The sequence below is a fragment of the Pithys albifrons genome, chromosome 3 (genome assembly GCF_047495875.1).
Source record: "Pithys albifrons albifrons isolate INPA30051 chromosome 3, PitAlb_v1, whole genome shotgun sequence".
In the NCBI taxonomy this organism is placed as follows: Eukaryota; Metazoa; Chordata; class Aves; order Passeriformes; family Thamnophilidae; genus Pithys; species Pithys albifrons.
This window is the reverse complement of record NC_092460.1, coordinates 94,560,459-94,584,624: the sequence shown is the minus strand read 5'-3', so window position 1 is coordinate 94,584,624 and position 24,166 is coordinate 94,560,459. Positions and strand designations below refer to the sequence as shown.

The 24,166-nt window shown below is 40.9% G+C and overlaps 1 protein-coding gene across 6 annotated transcripts in view; it reads right to left on the bottom strand.

Moving 5' to 3' along the window:
• The window catches only part of GRM3 (glutamate metabotropic receptor 3), a 109,475-nt gene that overhangs the window by 43,390 nt on the left and 41,919 nt on the right, over window positions 1-24,166 (bottom strand). For 4 of the 6 annotated variants that reach the window (XM_071552750.1, XM_071552748.1, XM_071552754.1 and 1 more), the window contains one exon: window positions 5,090-5,693. In XM_071552750.1, coding sequence (XP_071408851.1) covers window positions 5,090-5,557 — 468 coding nt within the window. In that variant the 5' untranslated portion in view covers window positions 5,558-5,693. Of the gene's footprint in view, window positions 1-5,089; window positions 5,694-7,556; window positions 7,694-24,166 lie in introns of all 6 variants that reach the window. The other 2 variants (XM_071552751.1, XM_071552752.1) reach the window with 1 other exon arrangement.

The following is a 24,166-nucleotide window of genomic DNA, read 5'->3' as shown; positions in this document are numbered from 1 at the left end:
ATGGTCACTCACTTAGGAGTGGCCTTAGCTTTTGTGATAGCAGTAATGTACCGTTAAACCTTGTCCAATGGTTTTGTTAGACTTTGAGGCACAGCAAGAAGTTGAAGACAGCTGGGAACTGCTTTCTGCTCTGCCATTTTTTCTGGATGAGACTCTAACCTGGAAATAACTTTAATGACTGTGATCTGGAGGTGTTGTGGGTTGGTAGCATAAAAAACTTCACTTCCACATGAATTTAGTGGATAAGGAAATTCAAAGCCCAGCTCCGCTAAAGTACTATCTTAACTTTTTTAAGAGCTGACTGCAGGGAATGGACCTCAGTCTTCATTTTCAGAAGATAAATCAAGTTTTCAGAAACAGAGAAGAACAAATCCAGCATTTGAATAGTTGTATTCCTGCTTCCACAAGCATATTCCTGACAATAACTGATCTAAGTATTTTACATATGGCATTGAGACTGGCTGTGTAGATGCTCCTCTGCAAAAGAACACTGCTTCTCTCTTATCCTTTTTACAATGTCACAGAATGTCTCCAAAGAAAATACATTCAAAATTTCTGTTGTAAACTAGGAAGGAGTGGATAACCTGGCTCAGATGAAGAGCCATGAACCCAAAACAAAATCCTCCAGATTTTGAAGCATTCACCTCCTAATCCTAGATTCTGCTCAAGTCATAATTTTATTTCCGTGATAACATCTTGGAGTTCTTTTCCAGTTTTTTTTTGTTTATTTGTTTGGTTTTTTTGCATTGCTTTCTTGTTGGTTTTTATTCTTTTTTTTAACATGGACTTTTCCATTGACTGAGAATCCTGGCTTGAGTTTTGAGGGATCAAATGCTGTGCAGATTGGGCTCACTGCTAATTTAAACACAACATCTAAAAACTAATTATCCAGATCATCATTAACGATAATAGCCCAGTCTGACCAGAAAATAATTAAGCATTCTGCATTCTCTTGTTGTTTTTAGTCTCTGCAAAAAGTGTCTATCGCACATACTGACTCAGTGGGGAAGGTGTTCATTGCTGATTTACCAGCAAATTCTTTTTTTCTTAGTGGAAAGATAATGAAAGAAGTAGAAATCTGACAGCAGGAGCATCACGAAGTGATTTGGCAGACAGCTGTCCAGACAAGAAAACAGGAGAGAGAGGGGGAAAGAAGATGGAGAAAAAGTACTCAAATGTAAAGACAAATTCACAGTAGGGGAAAAAAAAAGGCAGAAATAATTTTTGTCTGAAGAACTCAACATGTTTTATTTTAAGGCTAAGAAACTGCATTGTGGACTTTATGATTTTTACAGCTCTGAGCAAAATGTTTGACAGGGCTACATCTGGAAGCAGCCAGCACCCTGAGTGCTGCTTGTAAACACAGGGAATGGGGATGCTGAGCCTTGCATAAATGCCTGATGAAGTATTTTGACTTTGAGCAGTGATGTGATTCCATTTGTTACTGGAGTTACTCTGTACAGGCTCTGAAATTGGTTAGTCTCTTCTGGTGTGACATCAAAATGCTTGGCTTTAATGTTTCAAAGTCCTTACAGCTCCAGGCTTGAGTCTGCAATGTCTTGACAAGGATTTTCTTTTGAAACAGAAGTTGTGATTGACTGACTTAACAGGATAGGCAGCAGGAGTGAATGGCTTAATTACAGTTTTCTAGACAGTGTGAAATTTAGAGGAAAACTAGAAAAGAGAGACTGAAGGAGGGCCAGCTCAATTTATGTGAAGGTAAAACAAGCAACTGAATACTTCTTTTCTAGCAGGGCTTGATGACAATTGAAAGATTTGTGAAACTATGGTTTTATCTTTCTGAAGAATTGTGTTGCAGATCTTATGTTTGAGCAACTATTGGCAGCTATAGGGAAGCTGTACAGAGCATGGAGTAGTATTAAGTGTATTATTTCATCGTCCTTCATAGGTTTTGAAAATTGAATGACATACAGATATGCATACGGCTATTCTATAATTTTTTTACATTTACTAAATGGAAAGTCTCTTATAAGGACTTCTAATTTTCACTGAACAGCTGCTCCAAACCAAAGACTTTGGAATTTGAAGCATCTACATGGACTGTATTATGTAGATTCAATGTGTTATGCATCCAGTCTACCACCACAGATATAGATTTATTCTAAGGCCAGTGATCACCAGAGACTGGCTTCAAAGGACAAATTGACAGATGTTGTGCAAGAGGTCACAGGCCACTTTAGAAGCCTGGCTTAACTCTGTCAGGTTTTCTGGGAGGGAATGAAATATCTTTGCCATTTCATCATCTGTAACTTCTTTTATAGATATGTGTTTTATGCTGCTTCATATGTTCATGCCCTTTGGTGAACGTAAGAAACACACTGACCACAATCAACTAAATCAAAGGTACAGCAAAACCACTGCCATCCCCCCACCAGAGGTGGTATCTTACAGAACTTCTTTGTTTTTTTTCTAGTCACTTCTGGAACTCATTTAGCTTTGTAAATCTGCAACAACCTACCATTTGCTGGTTTCATTTGGTATGTATGTATGTATGTATGTATGGCCAGACTTCATGAACAAAGATTTGGGAAGGGCTCTCCCCAAATGGGTGTGCCCTTCCAGCCTGCACAGTGAATTTTTTAGGTGAGGCACAGCATGTGCAGAACTGCCCCCCCCCCCCACCGTTTAAGTCCATTTGCCATGGCCGAGTGAGCTTGGACAGTGACAGTGAAGTCCTCGGGACTGTCACAGCACCCGGTACTAACTGAGGCTGACCCTGCTGAGCATCCAAGATCTGATAGGATTGGATGGCAGGGAGGCATTTAACTGCACAGGGGACGGCCCCTGCTGAGACTCGAACTCAGGTCCTTGGGATTCAGAGTCCAGAGTGCTGTCCTTTACACCATGGGACCACCCCCTCATTTGGTACACTCTTTGTCTGATTGGAAAAGACAATGAATAAAGACTTCCTTAACAATAAGTTTGTGCTGCACAAGGTTCTGTAGCTACCATTTCTCCCCATTAAATGTCTCTTTTTAAGCCCTGAAACTTACTTGTTCTTTGTGTTCCAAGTGATCAGAACAACTTAATTGGTGAAGGATACATTCCTGCTGTCCTAGCTGATCTACAGTGGGACAAAACCATTCTGGCTACAGGAGATGGCTGAGGTTCTGCTCTGTAGAAACTGTTCTCCTGTGAAGTGGATAAACATTTGCCTGTGTGTTCCCTACTACGAATACAAAGATGAGCTACACATTAGAATACAAAAGGAAATAAAATGTAATTTCTTGAAATGTTTCTTTTGTGTTCATGTGTATCCTATGCAAACTGACCATTCTCTGAACTGATGGGATGTAGTGCCTTGACAACATCAGAAGCCAAGTCCCCAGGCTAATTCTGACTGAAAATGAGCATTGGAAGAACTTTTGGCCTACCTATGAAACAGGTAAATGAATTTCTGTGGGCCTTCTGTCACTGATGGGATGGTCTGTAGGACAATAGAACTTTTACTGCCATTGACACTGGTGCAGTGATTAAGGCCTGTACTCATCCTGGGAAAACATCCTGCTCACAGTGGTCCAGCAGTGTCAAGGTTTGGTTTCTTCGGAAACCTACAGCAGACCATTAGGAAATAGTAGATGAAGGGTCTTCGTTTGGGTTTAAGACATCACTCACTTGTGATTATGAGTGATGTGGACTGGCTTATTTAATTTGACCCAAATAAAAGAAATCAGAGAATCACAGAATCATTTAGACTGGAAAAGACCTCCAAGATCATAGAGTTCAACTTTTGACCCATCACCACCTTGTCAACTAGACCAGGGCACTGAGTGCCACATCCAGTCATTCCACCATCTTCCTGGGCAGTCTGTTCCAATGCTTAACAACCACTTCTGTGAAGAAATTCTTCCTGATGTCCAGCCTGAACCTGTCTTGGCACAGCTTGAGACCCTTTTATCTCATCCTGTTGCTAGTTGCCTGGGAGAAAAGGCCAATCCCCACTAGGCAGTAACCTCCTTTCAGGCAGTTGTATCTATAAGGTCTCCTCTGAGCCTCCTTCTCTCCAGGCTAAACACTTTCAGCTCCCTCAGCCACTCCTCATGTGATTTACTCTGTAGATTCTTCATCAGCTGCATTGCCCTTCTCTGGCCATGCTCCACATCTATCTTAGACTGAGGGGCCCAGAACTGAATACAGGATTCAAGGTGTGGCCTCACCAGTATCGAGTACAGGGGTACAACCCCTGCCCTGGTTCTACCAGCCATATTATTTTTGATTCAAGCCAGGATGCCACTTTCCTTCTTGGCCACCTGGGCACATGCAGGCTCAGGTTCCACCTGTTGTTGACTGGCAGCCTCAGGTCCTTTTCCACCAGGCAGCTTCTCAGTCACTCTGCCCCAGTCTGTAGCTCTGCATGGGGTTGTTGTGACCCAAGTGCAGGACCCAGCACTTGGCCTTATTGAACCTTACACTACTGGCCTCAGTCCATCAATCCAGCTGCTCCAGATCCCTCTGCAGAGCCTTCTTGCCCTTCAGCAGATCAACACTCCTGTCCAACTTAGTGTCATTCCTAACTTACCAAGGATGTCTTGATCTCCTCATCCAGATCATCAACAAAGATATTAAACAGGGCTGGTCCCAGTACTGAGCCTTGGGAAACCTCACTAGTGACTGGAAGTAGGATAATGATTTATTCTTTCCTTTTAAATCTCTATTGTTTAAATGACAAATGTTATGTTCACACAGCATGTCAGGCACACATATATTCAGAAACATAGGTAGTATCATTTATGATTGATGTGAAAGTAGAGATCTGCACTTAGAATTTTAAGAGTGTCATGAAATGCAAAGTTTAAAATGAATACTAGGACTTTTGGATACTTCAGATGCCCTCAGGATAGACCATAACTAGAGGAAGTGGACAGCTGCCAGAGGTTTAAACTACAGCAAGTGTTTTAAAGAGTGAGTCAAACTAATATAAACTCAATAAAAATCATATGCTAGATTGACCCTTAGGACAAACTGGTCAAGCTTAAACTTGTTTAATTGACAAAATTACATAAGCAGTGGTTCTCTCACTGGAACTGCAGATGAACAACTCTTCCCTCATGGGGCTCCTGTGACTTACCTGTATGGAGACGCTGCTATAGGAACCACCTATGACTCCTGCAATGAGTAATGGCAAATTCTCTTGAATGGCATATGAGCCATCAGGGCACATATACTCTGTTTCATCCACTTTAGTCAAAGATGCCCTGACAAACTCCAAAGACTGTTCTAAGGCATATGTATCCCTGGAACATGTGTCCAAGATGTGAACTCCAAGCTTAATTCCTGGCAGCAAGTAATTGTCTTTGTTGATTTCATCAATAGCAAACAGCATGGCCTCCAAGCGCTGGATGCCTCGATCTTCATTGATTCTCCCACATTCTTCTATCCCGGTGCCTTTCTCCTTGATTGGGAATAAGCCACCTAAGACCAGGTCTCCTTCTATCTTAATTTCCTTCCTTACAAAGCTGTGGTCACTTAGGGAAAGGAAAACTCCTTTGGAAAAAAAAGCTAGCGCAAGGACTTGGAGTCTGGTGAACATCTTCATTGGTCCTGTTTTAGCAGCTCTAAGAAATATTGGTGGGAGCAAAAGTGCTCTTCAGTCTTTTTGATCCATTGTCAAATATGAAGTGCTGTCCCACAAGCCAACGAAGAACAAGCCAACAAGTCTTTTCACTGGACCTCTAAGAAAGAGATAGAAGGAATTAGAAAAGGCAAAAGGAGACATGAAGACGTGAAATGCCTTAATCATGAAAACATCCCTCCCTAAGGCAAAAAATACTCTCTTGCAAGTAAATTAAGGTAAATAGATAAATAAATAACAGACACATGAAAGAGAAAAAGAAGAGACATGACAAGGAGGAATCTCATGTTTGATGCTTGCTCAGGGCATGAAAATGCTTATGGCTGGACTTGCTGTCTTTAATGTTAATCACAGTTCAGTGCTTGGATCAAAGAGAGAACACATCAGTGATGTCTGGGTAGGATGTTAGGATGTGATTTTACTCTCACTAAGGTCAAGACAGTTTGCCAATGACGTTAAAAGGAACGAAATGAAATCTCAGAGTGAAAATGATGTTGTAACAATTTTGTAAATAAATACACATAGTCAAAGTGTATAGATGTGTGACTTGTCAATATCTCTGCAAATATGTCAAAGTGGCTGCCTTGATCTCCCAATCTTGAGATAAATTGTGTGGTAATAGTTAAATAGATCTTGTTAATAATTTATTTCTGTACTTACCTTTTCCTTAACTGAGTATGTACTATTATTAGAGTTGCAGGGTTATTTATAATTTAGAAACACTTAGCACAAAGAAAATGAAATAAGCAACAATTAAGATTTAACACTGAATAATGGATGAACATGCTTATTTCAAGGCAGCTGTTTAGCCTAGTACAACTTCAATCTTGCAATACCAAACTGTGTGAAAGAATAGGTTTTTATTCATATTTGTTCCAACATTGTTCTCTCATAAATAAGTAATGGGTCAGATTCACTGTTAAAGGTCTCTCTCTGCTGTTGCAGTAGTCTGAGTTGTGGACTCTCAGCAGAATTTTCCATTCAGAAATAAGTGGTATGTCAATGAAAAACAAACTCCCTCATCCCTCAGTGATCTCTAAGTAAGCTAGTTTGATGATCACCTGTGGTGTATTAAACAAGTCCAGAAAACATATTTTCTGGTAATATTAAGAGAAGTAATGATGCTGACTGTATTCAGCAGTGCTTTCTGTATCAGACTTAGTATCATAATTTGCCAAATATTACTCAAATGTATACAGGACATATAAAATGGTAATACTGTCCCACTGGAAATAATTATCAGACAAAAAGGTCGCATTTATCACATAATTGGCTGTGTTGTTAATAATTCAGTTGAGTTGACTTCCATTATTTTCATCACTAATCCACTGTATGGATAAAAACAGGACTTGGGACTTTTTTAATGCAATATCTATCTTATTTACTTCTGTGGCTTTTGTTGCCACTGTATCTCAGCAAATATTTCTACATTTATCCTTACAACACTGGCAAAATATTTGTTTTCCCTGTTTTACTCCCGGGGACAAACGAGACATAAAGATGAAATAAAATCCTCAGAAGCTTCTAAATTCAGAGTATGATTTGCTCAGCACTCACAATCACTATCAAACTTTGGAAAGGTCTCTGCTTCCCTTCAGGAATTGAAGGACGTGCTTTCAACCGTGCCATGAACCCTCTGGTTCCCACTGAGGTACTGACTCTGAAAAACTTCCTAAACAAGCTGGTGCCTCTTCCAAGTATGTTCCTGAGTGATTTACCTAAGGTCATCAGCACAGACAAGAATCAAACTTTGTTCTTTTCCAGTGCCCCTCTGATACCTAAACATTAAACCTCTCTTGTTTTCTATTGCTCCTTTTGGCTTTTATGAGAGTCTTTTATAAGGTTATATTAAAACAATCTGTTTTGAAAAGCCCTTCAACACTACCAAGAACTGAGTTACCCAAAGAAAAGGCTTGTAAATGGGGTTCTCTATAAGAGTTTCTAAAACTGACCCAGGACATACCTGGAGCTACAGTGGATTTACTCTGAACAGCAGGGAGCATGTTCTCATCCCCTTGAGTCCTTCATAGGTGATGGTTTCTGCAAATGACATCACCCTTCACCTTGCATTTCCTCTGTGTCTCAGGAATCCATGTGTCTCTGAGACATCAGTAAGAAAGGATAGAAAGGTACTGTAAAAAATTATTTCAACATTGCACATAAAAAGTGTCTATGTAAAATGAATGACACTATAGAGAGAACTGATTTCCCCTGCAAAGAATGCAAAGGATTTCAATGTTCTATCACTTCAGTTTGTTACAGTGATACTACTGAGGGTAACTGGAATCAGTGATGGCACAGCAGAGGATCAGTCCCTGCAGAAGTCAAGCGGTGAATGGAGAAGGCAAGGATTGGGAATAGGCATGACCATTACTCTGTTTATTCCTTGCCACTTTGCATTGACAGCACTGGCCTCAAGGTGTCCAGTGATATGAAAGGAGATGGTGGGAACCCCACCTGAGACGGAGAACACTCTTCCTCATCAGTCTGGTCTATCTGGGGAGACACTGTTTGGTAAGGGATGCCCATGGGCAGGGACCACCTACATACCCCAACTGCATTACTGTCCCCGCAGGGCAATGCCTGTGGAACTCTTTTCACAGGGACTTTGTGACTGTAGGGAGACACCACAGACACAGAGTAGTGTATCCCAGAACCACATGATCATCCTATATTATGTGTTCAAATCTTTTGTTTACAAATGGGACATAGTTACCAAAAACACAGCTTAAAGTATCAAATATGCTTCCTTCCTTCTGTAGATGTGGTAGCCTGTGCATTGCTTCCCATGTACTGGCATTGCCATGTCCTGCCAAGGACCAGGGATGCTGAGCAGAGGTTTGGGAGTGAAGGAATTAATGCAAAGGCTGATTTGTCAGGAGAGATTTCCCCTTTGGGCTGTAAGGCATACTTCCAGGATTTCTCAGCAGTGGGACTCCTGAAGGAATCTGTGAGGCAGATTTGGGTGGTCAGTGAGCAGCATCACTATGGTGACATTGAACAAATAGCTTGATGTGAAGAATGGAGACTATTTTAAAGCAGATCACAAAGATGGGTTAGCAGCTCAGTTCCTCTCCTGTTCTCTCTGGCATGCACCTCCCACATGCTTTCTCTGCAGCTTGCATAACTCATAACTATATATACAAATATTTTGTATCTATTCTGGGATGATACAGCCCATATTCATTCCCTTAAACATGGTGAAGATATCCTTTGCCATTTCCTATCAGAAGTGATTTCACTACACTGACCACTCCAGTTTGGTTTTGCAATCCCTTTTCTACTAAAAGCATGTTTCTGGGACATTTCAAAAAGAAGAACCTGTTGATCAAGCTGCAATTCTTTAATTTTTCATTTATATTTAAAGTTTTAACATCAACTACAGGAAGAGTTGTTTTGTTTTAAATGTTTTGTTAATATTAAAAATATGTAAATTCTAGCTCTATAGACTTTAGTGGAAATAGAAGTAGAGTTTGGGTGTAGAAGTGATCCAAATTTCAAAATGAGAAATAAACAGGCTGAAGGAGAAAGGTTTCCATGTCTAAACTAGAGGTTTTCTGCCAGCTCTACCCTGTGTGAACATTAGCCAGCAATACTCAGCTTGTGAAATACCTTCATTTGGCATTCCAGAGCCCCTTCTGTTTCCACCATCAAAAGTCCACAGGGGAAAACTACCTCTGCCCTGGGGGGACATTGTCAGCACTTCCACAGTAAAAGCAACTCACTTATTGGTGTACAATAGTAGCTGTGCTGCTCTCATTGAAAATCCCATTCCCTCTAGGTCTGAATCATCAGTTTTGGTGGACTCTTTCTGCCTGTGAAAACTTGAGTACACAAATTTACTATTTCTTGGTGTAAGTTTGCTTATTTACTAAGGATTGGCACATTCTTGTTTCTGTGAAAGCAACTCAAATAAGAAAGAGGATGTCTGGCGTTTCTGTGTTCGATATCCCACTGATATCACCTTCAAAACTAAATCTGTCTTCCAGACTCACATGACAGCTCTGGTCCTCTGCAGGCTTTCTATCTGCAGCTCACAGAGTAGGTCCACTTGTGCTGTTGCTTCAGAGATGAATTCTTATCAGACTAAGTGTTTTCAGTCTATTTTTCTAGTAGGTGTCAAAATGCAAAAAGAATTGCAGTTGAATCTTTTATTTAGCCAGATGACTTATAAATCAAAATCATTGCTCATACATCAATGAGAATGTTGTTGATACCTTCCACCATATCCCCAATGCTTAACAATGCCAATCCAGCATCCAGCAGTCATGCACTTTCCAATTTTCTACTTGTAAGGGTGGAATGAGAAGCCTTACTGAGAAGTGAGGCACTTCAGATCTCCTTGCTATTTTTTCAACATCATTAGCAATGGGACAATCTACATGACTGAGCTAAAACTTTAGAGACTTTTTCTCTCTTCCTTACCATATGCTATATCATAAATTCCCCTCCAGTTTTTCCCCTTCACAGTATTTTGTAGGACTGATCTCTTTGTGCAACTTCCTGACAAAGGATGCAACAAGAGCTGAAGTGGATGCTGGAGAAGATTATGTTTAATCTTTATTGTGGGTGGCTCCCCCTTGGCAGTCATGCAGTTATACTTCATTGTGTGATATTGTGGTGCTTAGAGCCATATGTTAATGTTGTATTACATGCCATCCTTTGTAAACTTTTTTTGGAGGAGAACTGTGCTCAGTGTAAGGTCAAAGAAGTTCCCACACCTGTGTTGTGGCATTTTACAACATTGACGATTATAGTTTCATCAATAGATCTTTCTCCAAGGTCATCCCATCAGGGAAGCATCTCTCCCCAAGCCCTTGCTATGCCCTACAAATTTTATCCCAGGAAATCAGATTTCTAAAACAATTATAACTTCAGCTCAAATTCTGGTGTATCTTTCAAGACTGACACAAGAAGCTGAATGCAATGATTTCTTTCTCCTGGAGATCATGGATAACTTGCACAGCATCATTGCTCATCTAACACATTTATCATGTTTATGTGCTCTGCCAAAACCTGACCTTAATGCCTGATGAGAACTGCACCTAAAGATGTCTTATTTTATCAGACAAAAGTGATAGACAAGCTTGAGTTCCTTAACAATTATAGTTAGAGATGCTGTTACCTCTGAAAATGAAATATTTTTAAAGGAACCCAAGCCTTATAGAGACAGATATATGCCAGGTACACAAATTGCTCACATCCTGATTCTGTCTGTCTGAACTCTGATAACTTAAATCAGGACATAAAAGAAAAAAAAAACAACCTATGTCCAAACAAAACAGGAAGTAAATTTCCTCTATAGAAATGGAGAAGTTCCTTCATGAAATGTTAATAAAATGCTGACACATGAATTTGCTGAAAATGAATCAAAATACTTTAAATTTCAATTGTTGGCTGTTATATCTCAGATTATTTTTCTTTCCTTGTGAAAAATGACAAAAATGTCTTTACATCTGGGTAATTTTATGCCTTTCATTTCATCGGAAAATCCATATATGCAAAACATTAATTAATACAGTCACCACTGCCAGCAGCATGAGACTACAGACCATACAAGTTCATACCATGCTTAGCACATTGTAGAAGGGTTTGAAAAGCCCTAGAAATTTCGGGACAATTTCAACAGAATGGTATATAAAGCAAGAGATAATATGTCAGTGTAGAAGTAGATCATCGGTACTAAAATAAAAACATATATTTGTTTACTTTAGAACGAGAAGAAAAAATCAGAACACTGTGTTACTGTTTATACTGTGTTAGCATCAGCCACTGATGCTTTATGTTTTCTACAGTGTCAACATACAACAGATGCCTGTTACAAAAAAAGAGAATTTAAAATATTAATCACGCAGGAAAACAGATGTCTCTGACGTGTTACTCCTTAAGTTTCTGGATATTAAATAACTCTATAGAATAAACTAGATGCATTAATTTAGCCTGGTAAGGAACAAGTAGACCCTCAAGATCCCTGGACATTAATGTGGTGTGGAAATATGGGTCTTTGTTACTTGTTTAATTACATGAGTGCATTTGGCACTGGCTGAGTCCTTCTCAAGAGAGTTTGGTCTCAGGAGAGGGAGCTACAATGAGCAGACCACCAGAGCTAGAGAGCTGGGTCAGGCCATGCAGGCTCCTAACTCGTTAGGAGTTTCTCTGTACTTTGACAATAAGTATATTCAAGTGTAGTAAGAAGTCCAGCCATGAGCCCGAGGCTTTGTGCCATCTGGACAATTTGTGGTGTAATGATCTTGATGTAATGCAGGGTTAGACCTTTGAAAGTCTCACCATCTTCCCGTCTGTCTTCTTTGGATTGAGCTGAATCCTACTGAATTTTGTCCATCTGCTTATTTCTTCCAGGCATTGGCAACAACTGAAAGCCCACCAGCAGAGACAGCAACGAATAGGGAAGTGCTGTCTGCTTTTTGATTGCACGTTAGTTGTCTTTAGTCTCAGTCTCCATGTGTGGTCCCAGAAAGACACAGAAGAGGAAAAATGGGATATAAAGACTTTGAGGACAAAGGAGCAGCTGGCTTCTGTGACCTGTGGATGTCACGGCAATTACTGCTGCTAGGTGGTGCAGGGATATTGTCACCATAACAATGGTCAGCAATGTTAAATTTCGGGTGAGAGGGGTAATGGTATAAGTGCAGAGCACTCTTGCCCAAAGTGAACCATGATGTTTTCAGCGTCATGGCCTGGAACAAACCATTTAGCTAAGAGAAGCTTTGACACTTGTGCTTAAAGCAAGTGAGGCTTAACTAAGTGATATTAACATCAACCAAAGTACAGCCCACCCAAGGGAGTATCTGTGCATTTAGCCTTTCCCTCTAAATTGATTCTTAAGCATCTATTTTTTTCTGCCTTCACAGAGATCATTTCTGCTTAGTGCTCCTGATCACTTCTCAGCTCTCTGCAACACCTGCGGGGTTTTTCTTGAATCTGGATCTCCCTGTGACTGTCTGCCTGTGCTCCAGCTGAGGTGCTCTGCCTGGGCATTCTTTACTCACTCCAAATGGCATCAGTGTGAGCTGTCAGATTTCACTCTTGTCACTTCTCTGCCAAGATGTTTCCCTCAAATTTCAGCAACTTGGCCAAAATATGGCTGAGCCTCTGCATGTGTGAAGGGCAGGGAGCCCTTTCCTCCTTTTACTTCTGTTGAGGCTCAGTCTGGCTGCCAGCACAGCCAGCCTCAGACTCACACTGGCCTCAGAGCAGCAGCATCTGTCTGCTCAGATGGGACCCAGTCTTGGCCTGGACACCTAGGCAGCAGCATTCAAACCTGGCTTGGTGATCTCCACATCACTGGTCAGAACAGGAGAAACTGGAATAGCAAAGGTGATGGCCAGCAGTGGGCAAAGCCCCTTCTGTGGCTTCTTCTCCTCACCCCAGCTTAGTGATAACTCAAATAAAAACCTTCCCGGGTTGGTGCTCCCACCACTGTTTGGTGTGAGCTGTATCTCCCAGTTTGCCACAGCAGTACCAAACACTCAGTGGGAAATTTTCTAGGTTAAGATGGTTCTTCTCATTTATCAATCAAGGCAATATTTCTCCCTCTGACATATGCACAGCAAGCACTTCAGAGCAGGAGCTGTTGCTTTGCCTGTGGCTGTGCTGGGCTGAGCTCTTGTCTCATCACCAGTGGCCATTCACTGATGTGATTCGATCCGCCTAACTCACGCACTAACACATGGCAACATTTTAGCCACTTTTGACCTCCCCCAGGAGAATGTCCTGCCTATTCTGGTCTAAGAAAGACACGAGGTGTCTCTGGGACCCCTTAAGGCAAAAAAATATTTCTAATGAAAATGTAGACACTTGCTTTAGGCTGTCTGGTTCACCGACTATCTACAATATGAGGTCAAAGTAGGTGTCTGATTGCACAGATGGGGTTTCATCTACTGGTCACCTGTTTTCTTCTGTTCTTGTTAACAACACAAAGCAATAGAAAGGGATTAAAACATGGAAAGAGTATTCAGGTTTTTAAGGAAATAATTGTTTAGCAGTGGATTGTAGCTTTTTGCTTGCCTAGCTGCTTTTATTATTATTTTTTTACGTAAATGAATTAAAAATATAACAACAGTACCCTGTCTTGAAATGATCTTTGCACTCCCCTCCCCCTCCCAGAGCCCAGACTGGTAACTCTTTCATCACATGAATGTTACCTCCAGGCTACAGCATTCAGCAGAGTGTGAAATCACAATTAACAGAGCAAGTGTTTTGCAAGTGAGCAGAGACGGCCACAAATTACATCCTGCTATTAGCTGACTTAAGAACAACATTGTAGAACAGTTTCATGATTACTGGGCTGTGGAGTGTATTAAAAAACCATTAATAAACATAATTGATTGTGAATTGTGCTTACTGTCTTTGTAGTTTTAATCACAAAAGTCACACAAGTTTATTGGAAACAAAAGCTTTCTTCAGCTACTTATGTGAACTGGATTGTTCTAAAAATTTAACAGAACTTGATATGAAGCTGTTGTGAATCAGTAAATTACTGAAACCTATGGGGTTTGCTGAGTAATGGATCCTCTGCATTTTTCTTTTCCAGTTGGCAAACAAAGTCATGAGACTACCTTACCTCTGCCAGAAAGTAACACTGGAAGTCTGATGGAAGACAATATCGTCAGTCTCTCCGACCTGCCATGCACTAGACATGGCCTTAGATGGAGGCAATGTTGCTGATAGGGAATGAGCTGGTGTTTTTTATTTACTGAGAGAAAAGTAAATACAGACCTATACTTCGAAAATACTCACAATTATGTCTCTCTTTTCAGCCTCAAATTATTTCAAAAGTTAAATGATGCACTCTTACAGGAACTCAGAAATGTTTAATTCTGATCCATGACCCAGTCTGGGTTCATGAAGGTACAAGGTATGCCGCAGTTTATGGCTACATTTTTCAAACTTGGATGTCCTGCTGTGAGTTTACAGCCTTTAAAATTGACATTAACAATCAGTCTAATGTGGGACTTTGACAGAATTTGGGTCTCAGCCAGTGATGCAAACTTTCTACTCTTCTTCATCAGTTAGTGCTATGAAGATCTAAATTCCTCAAACACTTAACTTTGGGCGCTGCCTGCATTTGCTGATCAACGTGACACCTAACTCCACTTATAAGCCTAATTTAGTCAGAGAAAGAGTAACCTCTGCCCAAATCCTCAGCAAAATAAGCTCATAGATGTGGGAAGGATCTTGCCCTAACTGCAGGTATTTAAGCTCATGAAGTTTTCTCTCCCAACAGAGAGGTGGCATAAAGTGAAGGAATAAATTTCAGAAGTTATGGATCTGTCCTGCTGTGACCACTAGAAATGCTATTGGTAGGAGTACAGAAAAATCTCAGAAGTGGACCTAAAGTGAGGTAATACAATGCCTGCATTATTTATTGACTTTTTGTCAGCCTGTGCCCTGGCAAATAAACTTGTACAAACAGTGGGAGTAGACTGCTGTAAAGCATTTCCCGTTAAAGACCTAGCAGCAAGGGTTATTTTTAATGAAAATAAACCAGAGAAAGCAAATTTTTCCTGTTTCTCCAAAGATTTATCTCATGAAGGCAGTAACAAACATGCCTTGTCCTGACCAAGGGAGTGACTTCTACTGATATGAAATGAAATCTAAGTCAGTTACCCCTCAAGCTCATTTCTGTTAGAACTCAGATCTTTGCAGGTGTATCCTGGAACAAACAACTGCAATCTGCAGCAAGCTTCTCCTTTTCCCATACCACCTGTCTGTCCCTCAGATCTGGTGTAAATTGTTTGCCTGGCTTCTTTCATTAAGCTGCAGAGCAGCATATGTACATGCAGACATATATTTTTATGTGAAGAGTCAGAACCTCATGGCCTCAACACGTTCGCTGCCTTCTCTTACTCTAAACAGCCATTGCTATGGCAACAACTGCTTAACTCAAAATTTAGAGAGGCACTTAGCACAAATTATGAAAGAAGAGGTGTGACAGTGTTCTGGGTAAATCCACACACAGTTTGATGGCCCATTGTGCCTCCATTCACCGATTGCTTCAGGACACCCTGGGGAGCTCACCTCCTGTGGTCTGGCATCTTCTGCCCAGAATGGTGCTGAAAACAGCCTTCTCTAACACTGGCTTGGTCTTTATTCTTTTCTGTACCAACAGTAAATGGTATTTCACCCATCTTATCAGCCACAGAACAGAATTTGCAATCTGCCCAGCATAGTGTTCAATACCTCTGCCAGAATACGTCATGGTCTGACAGTGTGAGAGGGAAATTCTTTGTGAATGATGGGAAGGAAAGACACTCTGCTTAGGGTATCTTGAACAGTGTTGGCGTTCTGCATCAGCATGCCTGGAAGCAGATGAGGGCCCAGATGAGTTGTAGGATAAAGCATACTCCGTGTTTGTGACACTTCTGTCAAGGAGTTGCTCTCTGGTGCCAAATCTCAGATATAAAGACAAAGAAGAGAAAAGACCAACACGAATAATCTCAACAATTCCTAGCGAATTCACGTCTTTCTAAACCTGTCCAAACTTTGTCCTATGCTCTTACGTAGAGTCACATTTTTTATAAGGCAAGATGAAAAGTCTACAAGAAAGCTGGAGAGAGACTTTTTAGAAGAGCATGTAGTGATAGGACAAGGGGGTGAGGGTGGTGAGGCACTGGAACTGGTTGCCCAGAAAGTTGTGAACTCCCCATTCTTGAAGTGTTCAAAGACAGGTTGGACTGGGTTTAGAGCAACCTGGTCTAGTGCAACATGTCCCTGCTCCTGGCAGGGGCATTGAAAGTAGATGATCTTTAAGGTCCCTACCAATCCAAATGCTTCTATGATGATTCTGTGATGGTGATCCTTTACTTGGATGAAGAATTATTGGTAAAAACTATTCATAGAAAGACATATTGGGCATCAATCTCCTTCTTCTTAAATAGCCATTGGGGAATCCTTTTCTGATCTCCAGTCAGGCAACTTGTGTACAAGAATGCCAAACCTACTAGGACCTGAAACAGACTGGAAGAGTCAGCAGTTAAAGATATAAATAAAGGCTCTGTTTGCAGCTGAGCATGCCAGGACTAGATTTACTCTTGGGAAAGTGAAAGTTACCTATGTTTTGAATCATGGTAGTGATAAGAGATGATGTAATTTGGAATGAATAGAGTATACATGCGTCTATGATGTAAGGTGTCTCCCTAATCTAGGGCAGAAACCAGAATGACAAGAAGACAGGATTCACATGTGAACAATTCATTGGTGGCTGGCAAGAGCTGAAAGGTGTTCTGTTGATAACTATTTTCATGGTGTAAATAGCCAGAGACTGTGGAATGATCATTCACAGCCCCTTCTGCTACATATACTGAACAGATGTAGGCAGGAGGATGTCAAATGTCAGCATAGTCTCAGGGTCACTGGAAATTTTCATCGTGAAGAAATTGATCTGGACTAGTAAGGTTGAAGACCACATGTCTTCCCAAGGAATTCCTTGACTCAGAAAAGGAGGCTGTGAGTTTACTCTGGACATAAGCTCTAATCCTGGTTTTCTCTGTTCCCATGGACTGCTACATGATGTGGGACAGCTCATCTCAGCTAATCTCTCTATAACTCATAGCCTCACTGTTTCCAAAGCACAGGGCTGTGGAACTTTACTGAACTAAGACTTGCTTCATAGTTAGTAGAAACTCATGTCTCTTAACTGAATTGACTGGGAAAATATGAGTGCACTAGCTGAGAGAATCTGAACTTAATTTGTAGAGGGATTGTTAACATCCTGCACTCCACCTTCCCTATTTGCTTCTCTGGCAGTGGTTAAAGTTGGTGTATACAAAAGTGAGCAAATGTTGAAAAACTGCATTGTACTACTTCCCATGAACATTTTTCCTATCTCCAAAACATGCAACTCATGTGTTTTCTATGGTGGATGTGGTTTCTAGTGAATTTATTAACCAGCAATAGATTTATCTTGTACATCCTCCCTTTGAAACCATGAAACTGCTAGCACCCATCAAATAACATTCAGAACACTGGAATGGGATTCTGGAGTTCAGGTAGGAAAACCACCTTTTTTCATGGTGAAAACACATCTATTTTTTGATCCTGTTCCCTTCCATCTTGTTCTGTGTTGCATTATTGTGATACTGGATAGGTATTATGCTTGGATGAATATTTAGAGAGATAGGCAACTTCCAAAGTGGTCAGCTAAAGACAAATGTTCATATCTAATTGTAGACATCTAAACTGAAGTTCCTTCTTGGGTTCCTTCTTTCCTTCTTTATAATGGATGGATGGAGATAGGAACTTCTAAGTGGCAATTCCTGTTCTGGGTGGGATAAAATACTTTCTACAGATGCTGCCTCCACTGTGGAAAGCAGGAGTTTAGGGTGAAAACATTCATTGACTTCATTGACTTTAAGGCCTAAAGCTAAGCAATATGAATCTAGGTCTTAACTGTGCTCCTTTCATGCCTCACAAGAGGCAGACAAAGACTTTTGGTCAAAGAAGAGTTAAAAATGTTTTGCATGGATGTTTGTATAGAGGTTTATTATTTCTTGGAAGGTACAGTCCACAGTAGGGATGTACTCCTGCATCACTCCAGGAGGAGTTAAGATCTGATTTATTTTGGGAGAGCCAGGTCTGGATACTCTTTCTGTGTGGCCTGTGTTCCTTGTAATAACAAGCTTTCCTGTTATTACAATTCTCATTGCAATCTAAGGTTAATACTTGCCTCCTAAATTTCACCAAGGCCAGAATGAATGAATAATAATCCCATTAAGGAATTCAGAAACGGGCCAAGAGTCACTAGCTGTATTTGTTAACAAAACTGAATGAGAGGTATGGATTTCATTGTTTGCTTGCGTTTTCTGGCTTTGATCAGGGAGAAACGCCATGTTTGCCAACATTTCTACTGATCACAGTGAGGCCAGCAGAACCATCCACACTGCAGTGGGCATGCCATTAATGCTGTTCTATGATAATTGCCCCAAATTCTCCCGTCAAGCTGAGAAACCACAAAACCAGGTGCATGAGAAAAAAGTAGGTTAGGAATTGTACATACCAGATTGTGAACCAGGCTGCATTCCCCTCAAGGGCATATTCTTCCAGTCCCATAGCTTGTTCCACAGAGAGGAACATGATGTAGAAGAACCCTCTCTGCAGATCCTCTGCTCTTTCCCAGGGCTGTGGTGCTAGCCCATGTGCCAACCCCATTGCTCTGGGAGGTAAAGGGCCCTACATAACAGGTGATGAACTGCAGAGGTGTCTTTGAGCAAGGAGAAAAATCAGGAAACAAACAGCAGCCCTGGATGTGGCTCTACTCCAGCAGTAGCTCAGCAGTAGCTCAGGGCATTACTGAAGCCTGGGGACAAATTCTGTGGATCTCACTGGCCGTGCCTGGGAAGAGGGGAATTATGGAAGGATAACAAGCATGGAAATATGAAGAAATTTGAGGAGGAATTTTGAAATTCACTTTCTAGGGCAGAATGATAGACCTAGAATCCTAGACCTTTAAGCTACGTGACAGTTTGTAGGGAAAAAACCTGCAGTTCTCCAAGTTTTAAATTAAATGTGTTTTTTAGGACTATCACATTCAGTTTGGCAACAAGCATTAAAATACCCTCCCTTTGTGGCTCAGGCCCAATGCCTTTTTCTCAGGAAAGCAAAATCAGCATGGTCAACATCCTTTGCCTTTTCGTATTCCACACAGGAATGGAAAATATACATGGGAAATAAGGGTGTCCTGTGAAAGCAGGTGACAACATTTAAAATGGGAAATCCCATGGCATCTTTCCAACTTCAAATGAGGACACCATTTGAGTAACAGCCTACATTTATCACAGGCTACATGTTTTCTGTATATCCTAGTGTGCTGCAAAACAGACATCATCTTCAGTACAAAGGTGTCAGAGATGGTCAGTCATCCTGACCTAAGGATTTCTCAGTGGTGTGGATAAGCTACTGAATATTTTGCCTGAGTCCTGTAACTTTTCTGTCTAAAACAAGGCCACAAGGTGTGAAATCAGGGTTTACTGGATTCACAGCTGAGCTTTCACTGATGTCAGTCAAACATAGGCTATCCCCAGGTGACACTTGAGTTCCAGTTTAACTGTTTTCTTTCTGAAATTGTATAAGAGCAGGACATTTTATTTTTTCCAAGACAGACACATTATCTGGCAGTTTCCAGCTGACGTAAGATAGGTTACAACAGTGATACAGCCTGTGTAAGGAAAAGGAAAACCTGTTTGCCTGTGGTTTTCTCCAGGGAGGATTTTCTAGTGTTTGCTATATGGCTGAGTTCACTCTTCAACCTTCCTTCAGCAGAGGCATTTTAATCTTATTTTTCATTCCTTTATTAGGCACTTTCCTTTCCTCTAAAGGAAACCTGTCACAAATTAATATCTTCAAGGTCTGTATTTTCTACAATTTTGTTAAAACTGGCTAGTATTCAAACTTTATTGGAATAGACAGTAAATAAAATTGCAAAAGCCCTATTTCCTTAGGAAAACAGCCTTCAAAAGACCAGGCCATGCTATGAGAACTCTTCTGTCCTTGCAATGTCCCAAGCTCTAACTTTTAAACCTCCCCTTTTGTTATATAAGCCAATAGCTCAGCTTTGCTCCTGGATTAGTCAATTATAGGATGTGATTCATCTAATACTCTTTAGACATTGGAATAGGATGAAATAAATTGCACACAACTGTATCTATTTCTTTTCATGACAGCAAACAGGGTCTGTAGAACTGAACAACAGAGTATTCTATATGGAATGGACTCCTCAGACTTTCATTTAGCCAATGAGACTAACACAGCCAAAAGACCTTTGCTTGCAATTCATTTAACAGAATCACAGGGTCATGGAGTGGGTAAAGGTGGAAGGGACCAGAGAGGGTCATCTAGTCCAACACTTCTGCTCAAGTGGGGTCATCCAGTTCTCAAATATCTTCAGTGAGGGTGACTCCACAACCTCTCTAGGCAATCTGTTCCAGTGGATGAACACTTGCACGCTAAAGTACTTCCTCACATTCAGGTGGAACTTCTGTGCATCAGTTTCTGCCCATTGCCTCTTGTCCTATTGCAAGACTGAACAGACTCAGCTCCCTCAGCCTATCCTTGTAAGATTTATGCTTGGGTCCCCTAATCTTTGTTGTCCTCTGCTGGATCTGCTCCATGTCTGTCTTGTGCTGCGGAGCCCAGAACTGGACACAGCAACTCCAGATATGGCCTCACCAGGGCTGAGCAGAGGGACAGGATCACTTCCCTTGACCTGTTGGCAATGCTCTTCCCAGTGCACCCCAGGATACCACTGGCTTTCTTGGCCCCCAGAGCACACGCTGGCTCATGGACAGCTTGTCCACCATACCTCCAGGTCCCTTCTGTTTTAGACTGATTCATACCCTACACTCTATTGACTGTATTGAGGAAATCCACAAGGAGTCACTTAGTTCACATGCAGTCATCAACAACAAAGCTAAGATGGATTAGATAAGATGGGTAAGATGATATAGGTAAGAAGAATTCCCCTTCATGCTCTCTTAGATTTTTAACATAGCTAAGGACTGGTCCCTCTGTCACATTATTTGTATGTCACCAGGCTTTGACAGCATCAGACCTTGTAGCTTAGTACTAAAAGCCCCCCTCTTTGAGCAGGAGAAATACTATATGAAATAGGGAGAACTCACATTTTGCAAATCCATTCTCTCTGTGGACAGTGTTTCAGTTTCATTCTGGGATCATTGATTTACTGGCTTCGAGCGGTTTTCTTCATCAAGCCCAGAGGATAAGCTTTTTTTGCACTGCATCTCTCTCTTCTATGGCTAATGCTAGTTTATTCTTCAAATCTTATGTAAAGCTTTTACAGGAGAATACATCTGTGATATGCTCTCCGGCTGCCTTTTTTTTTTAAATATGAATAAACCAGAATAAACTGGAAGATTGTCAGTGTATTTTGCAGATTATCTATGTTCCAGCTCTACTCACAGGAAAATGCAAAGTCGATTAAAAAACTCACCCAGTGTAATAAATATGTTTTTTGATTCTGTCAGCATGGCTCAAGATGAAAGCTAATGGCAAATCTATAATACAGTCATACAGATCAAATGATCTATCAATCCATAAGCTTGCATTCATGACAGATGAATGCTCTTATTATCTTCACAGCATGCCCCAGTTAGTCCAGCATGAATTTGGTGAATTAAGTTGGTACTCTGCAGTCAGGGTGCTGGCATGTAGGAAGTTTGCTTGTTACAATAGCATTACAAATGCTAGAAGTTCCATTTCTTCGATCTGTGAACTGTTCTTTTTATTGATCACTGCTCAGCAGCTCTCAGGTGTATCCCACTCCTTGTTCCCAGTTGCAGTCTCCCTGTGTTCCTCTTCCAAGCCTTCTCCCTCTTCATGCTAACAGCCTCTTTCTCCCAAGTCATCTGTACACTGCAAGACACTTCAGATGCCCTTAACATTTCAGTGGCATGGCTTTTCTTTAATTCTGCCTGACTGTGCTGATAACAGAGAAGAGACTCTTGTGATGGTCAGCCCTACTACAGCTGTCTGCTGAGAACAGCAATGGCAGTAAAATCCCAGCTTTGCCTCTATGATTTTTTCATTCTTGGCATGGATAAGCTGGTCTCAAGCAGGCACAGTGAAGCAATCCAACTTCCTGCTCTGTTTTGTGGGATTATTCTGGATGCCACTAGAAGCCCTGAGAGGTTCAAGATTTTTAAGCATGGACAGACTCTTTAAAGGCTTTAGCTACTGGTGTCTTAAGGTTTTCCTTAGCATGTGTAAGCGGTGATTATGTTGAAGGGCTGGTAGCAGCCCAGCTTCAGGATATTCTCAGAGGTTTATCAAAAATCTCAATGAAATTACTCACATACTCATTATCAGTGTCCTGACATAACCAACTGCAACCACTTTTTGAGAAAAAGCTTGCTGGAACATTATATAAATGGCAAAGCAGCAGTCTTGCCATCTCCACTTGTCCATGTATGTCTCATACAGAATTCCTGGCTGAAACTTTCTCACTTCCATCCCAATCTGAGTTCACCTTAAACTGAGCCTCAAGCAGAAAACACTCTACGTTTCCACACACCTAGGGCTTGAGAGAGCTACACAAATGGAAATGCTTGACAAATTTAGCAACAGGCACCACATTCAGAGAAAACTTCTATGTTTTTCAAGCTGAATTCAACAATTTGTGTCAGTTGTGATACCAACATCCAGTAGAGTCAACATGAGACTTTTGTCTGGTTCACTGGTTTGTTGAGTCTGGGGTATTATAGACTGGGGTATTAGAACAGTGAGCTCCCTTGTACCAACAGACTGTTTTGAGCTAGGACTGTAATCACAAGGAATAAAACACTGCAATGCAATGGCCAAATTAAGTACCAGCGAAAGAGGCTCCATTTGTGTCAATCATAGTTATCTTGTTGATGGATCTGTACCATTGTTAACATTAAAACCTTTTTGTTCTCTTGTTCCAGCTATTCAGAATTATTCATTCATCCTGAATGGGCTTAAACTGAATCTTAGGAGCTTATTTAGAACCACTTAAGATCTTAAATTAAATATGAGTGTAATGTGGGAAGGCATAGAAATGAAAGAATCATAATTTTTCAAGTGGAAAATTAAATTCCTCCCTCCTTTCCTCTCTTATTTTATGCATCTAGTATAAAGTATATGGAATTTGAGTAGGTATACTAAGAAAGTCAAAGAGCTTTGATGGCTAACTCCATGGGGTAGATATCTGGGTCTTATGGACACACTTGCACTCACTGTCTGGGGCAACATCTAGCTGACACATGGGCAAGTAAACAAACCGGTTTTGTGAGATGAATGCTGCTGTTCCTGTGTGACTGCTGCAAGTGGGAGTAGGTCCTCAATGTGACCATATTGAGTACATGGACCACACTAACATGACTATGGAATATAACAATTGATTGGTTTCATTTCTGATAGAAGGTACAAACTTTCTCCTTTGATACTTAATGAACAACAGGACTGACTTAAGAATTTTCTCCTGTTTATCTGTTACACCTCAGGACCCACAGGGGAAGAAATTAAAAACTCATCATCTGGCCAGCATGGAGGTCCAGAGCTTTGATCCTTTCATCTGTTAAGCCTGCTGTTTCATAGAACCCATTTTTGAGTCCTAGATCTGCTGCCCAAATCGATGTGCTGATGTTTGGTTGGAAGCAATAGAGTTCCAGACAGGGTTAGCAATTTATAAAATTTCCATCAGCCTAAGCATAGGAGTGAGCATATATGTGTAGGCATGCATGTGGACTTTCTGACTGCTTTCAGCATTCAGGAAACGATTACAGGAGAGCATTAGCTGTGCTTCAGTGCATACTGTGAGTCTAAAGTAACAGCATGATCTTCACTCAGGGACTGATAGTATCCCAGATGGCTCAGCAGGGTAACAGGAATGTAAACCTGCAGCACACCTCATTTTCTTTAAGTTACTTCTCTGTTTTGAACACCTAATCCTTACAGTAAGAAATATTTTTTTCATGGAGTTGTGAACAGCTCTTTTTCAGTAGCTGAACCAATAAACAAGAATATATTGTGTTTCCCCACCACTACAGTTCCCTTTATGACAGGGGATAATGCCACCCC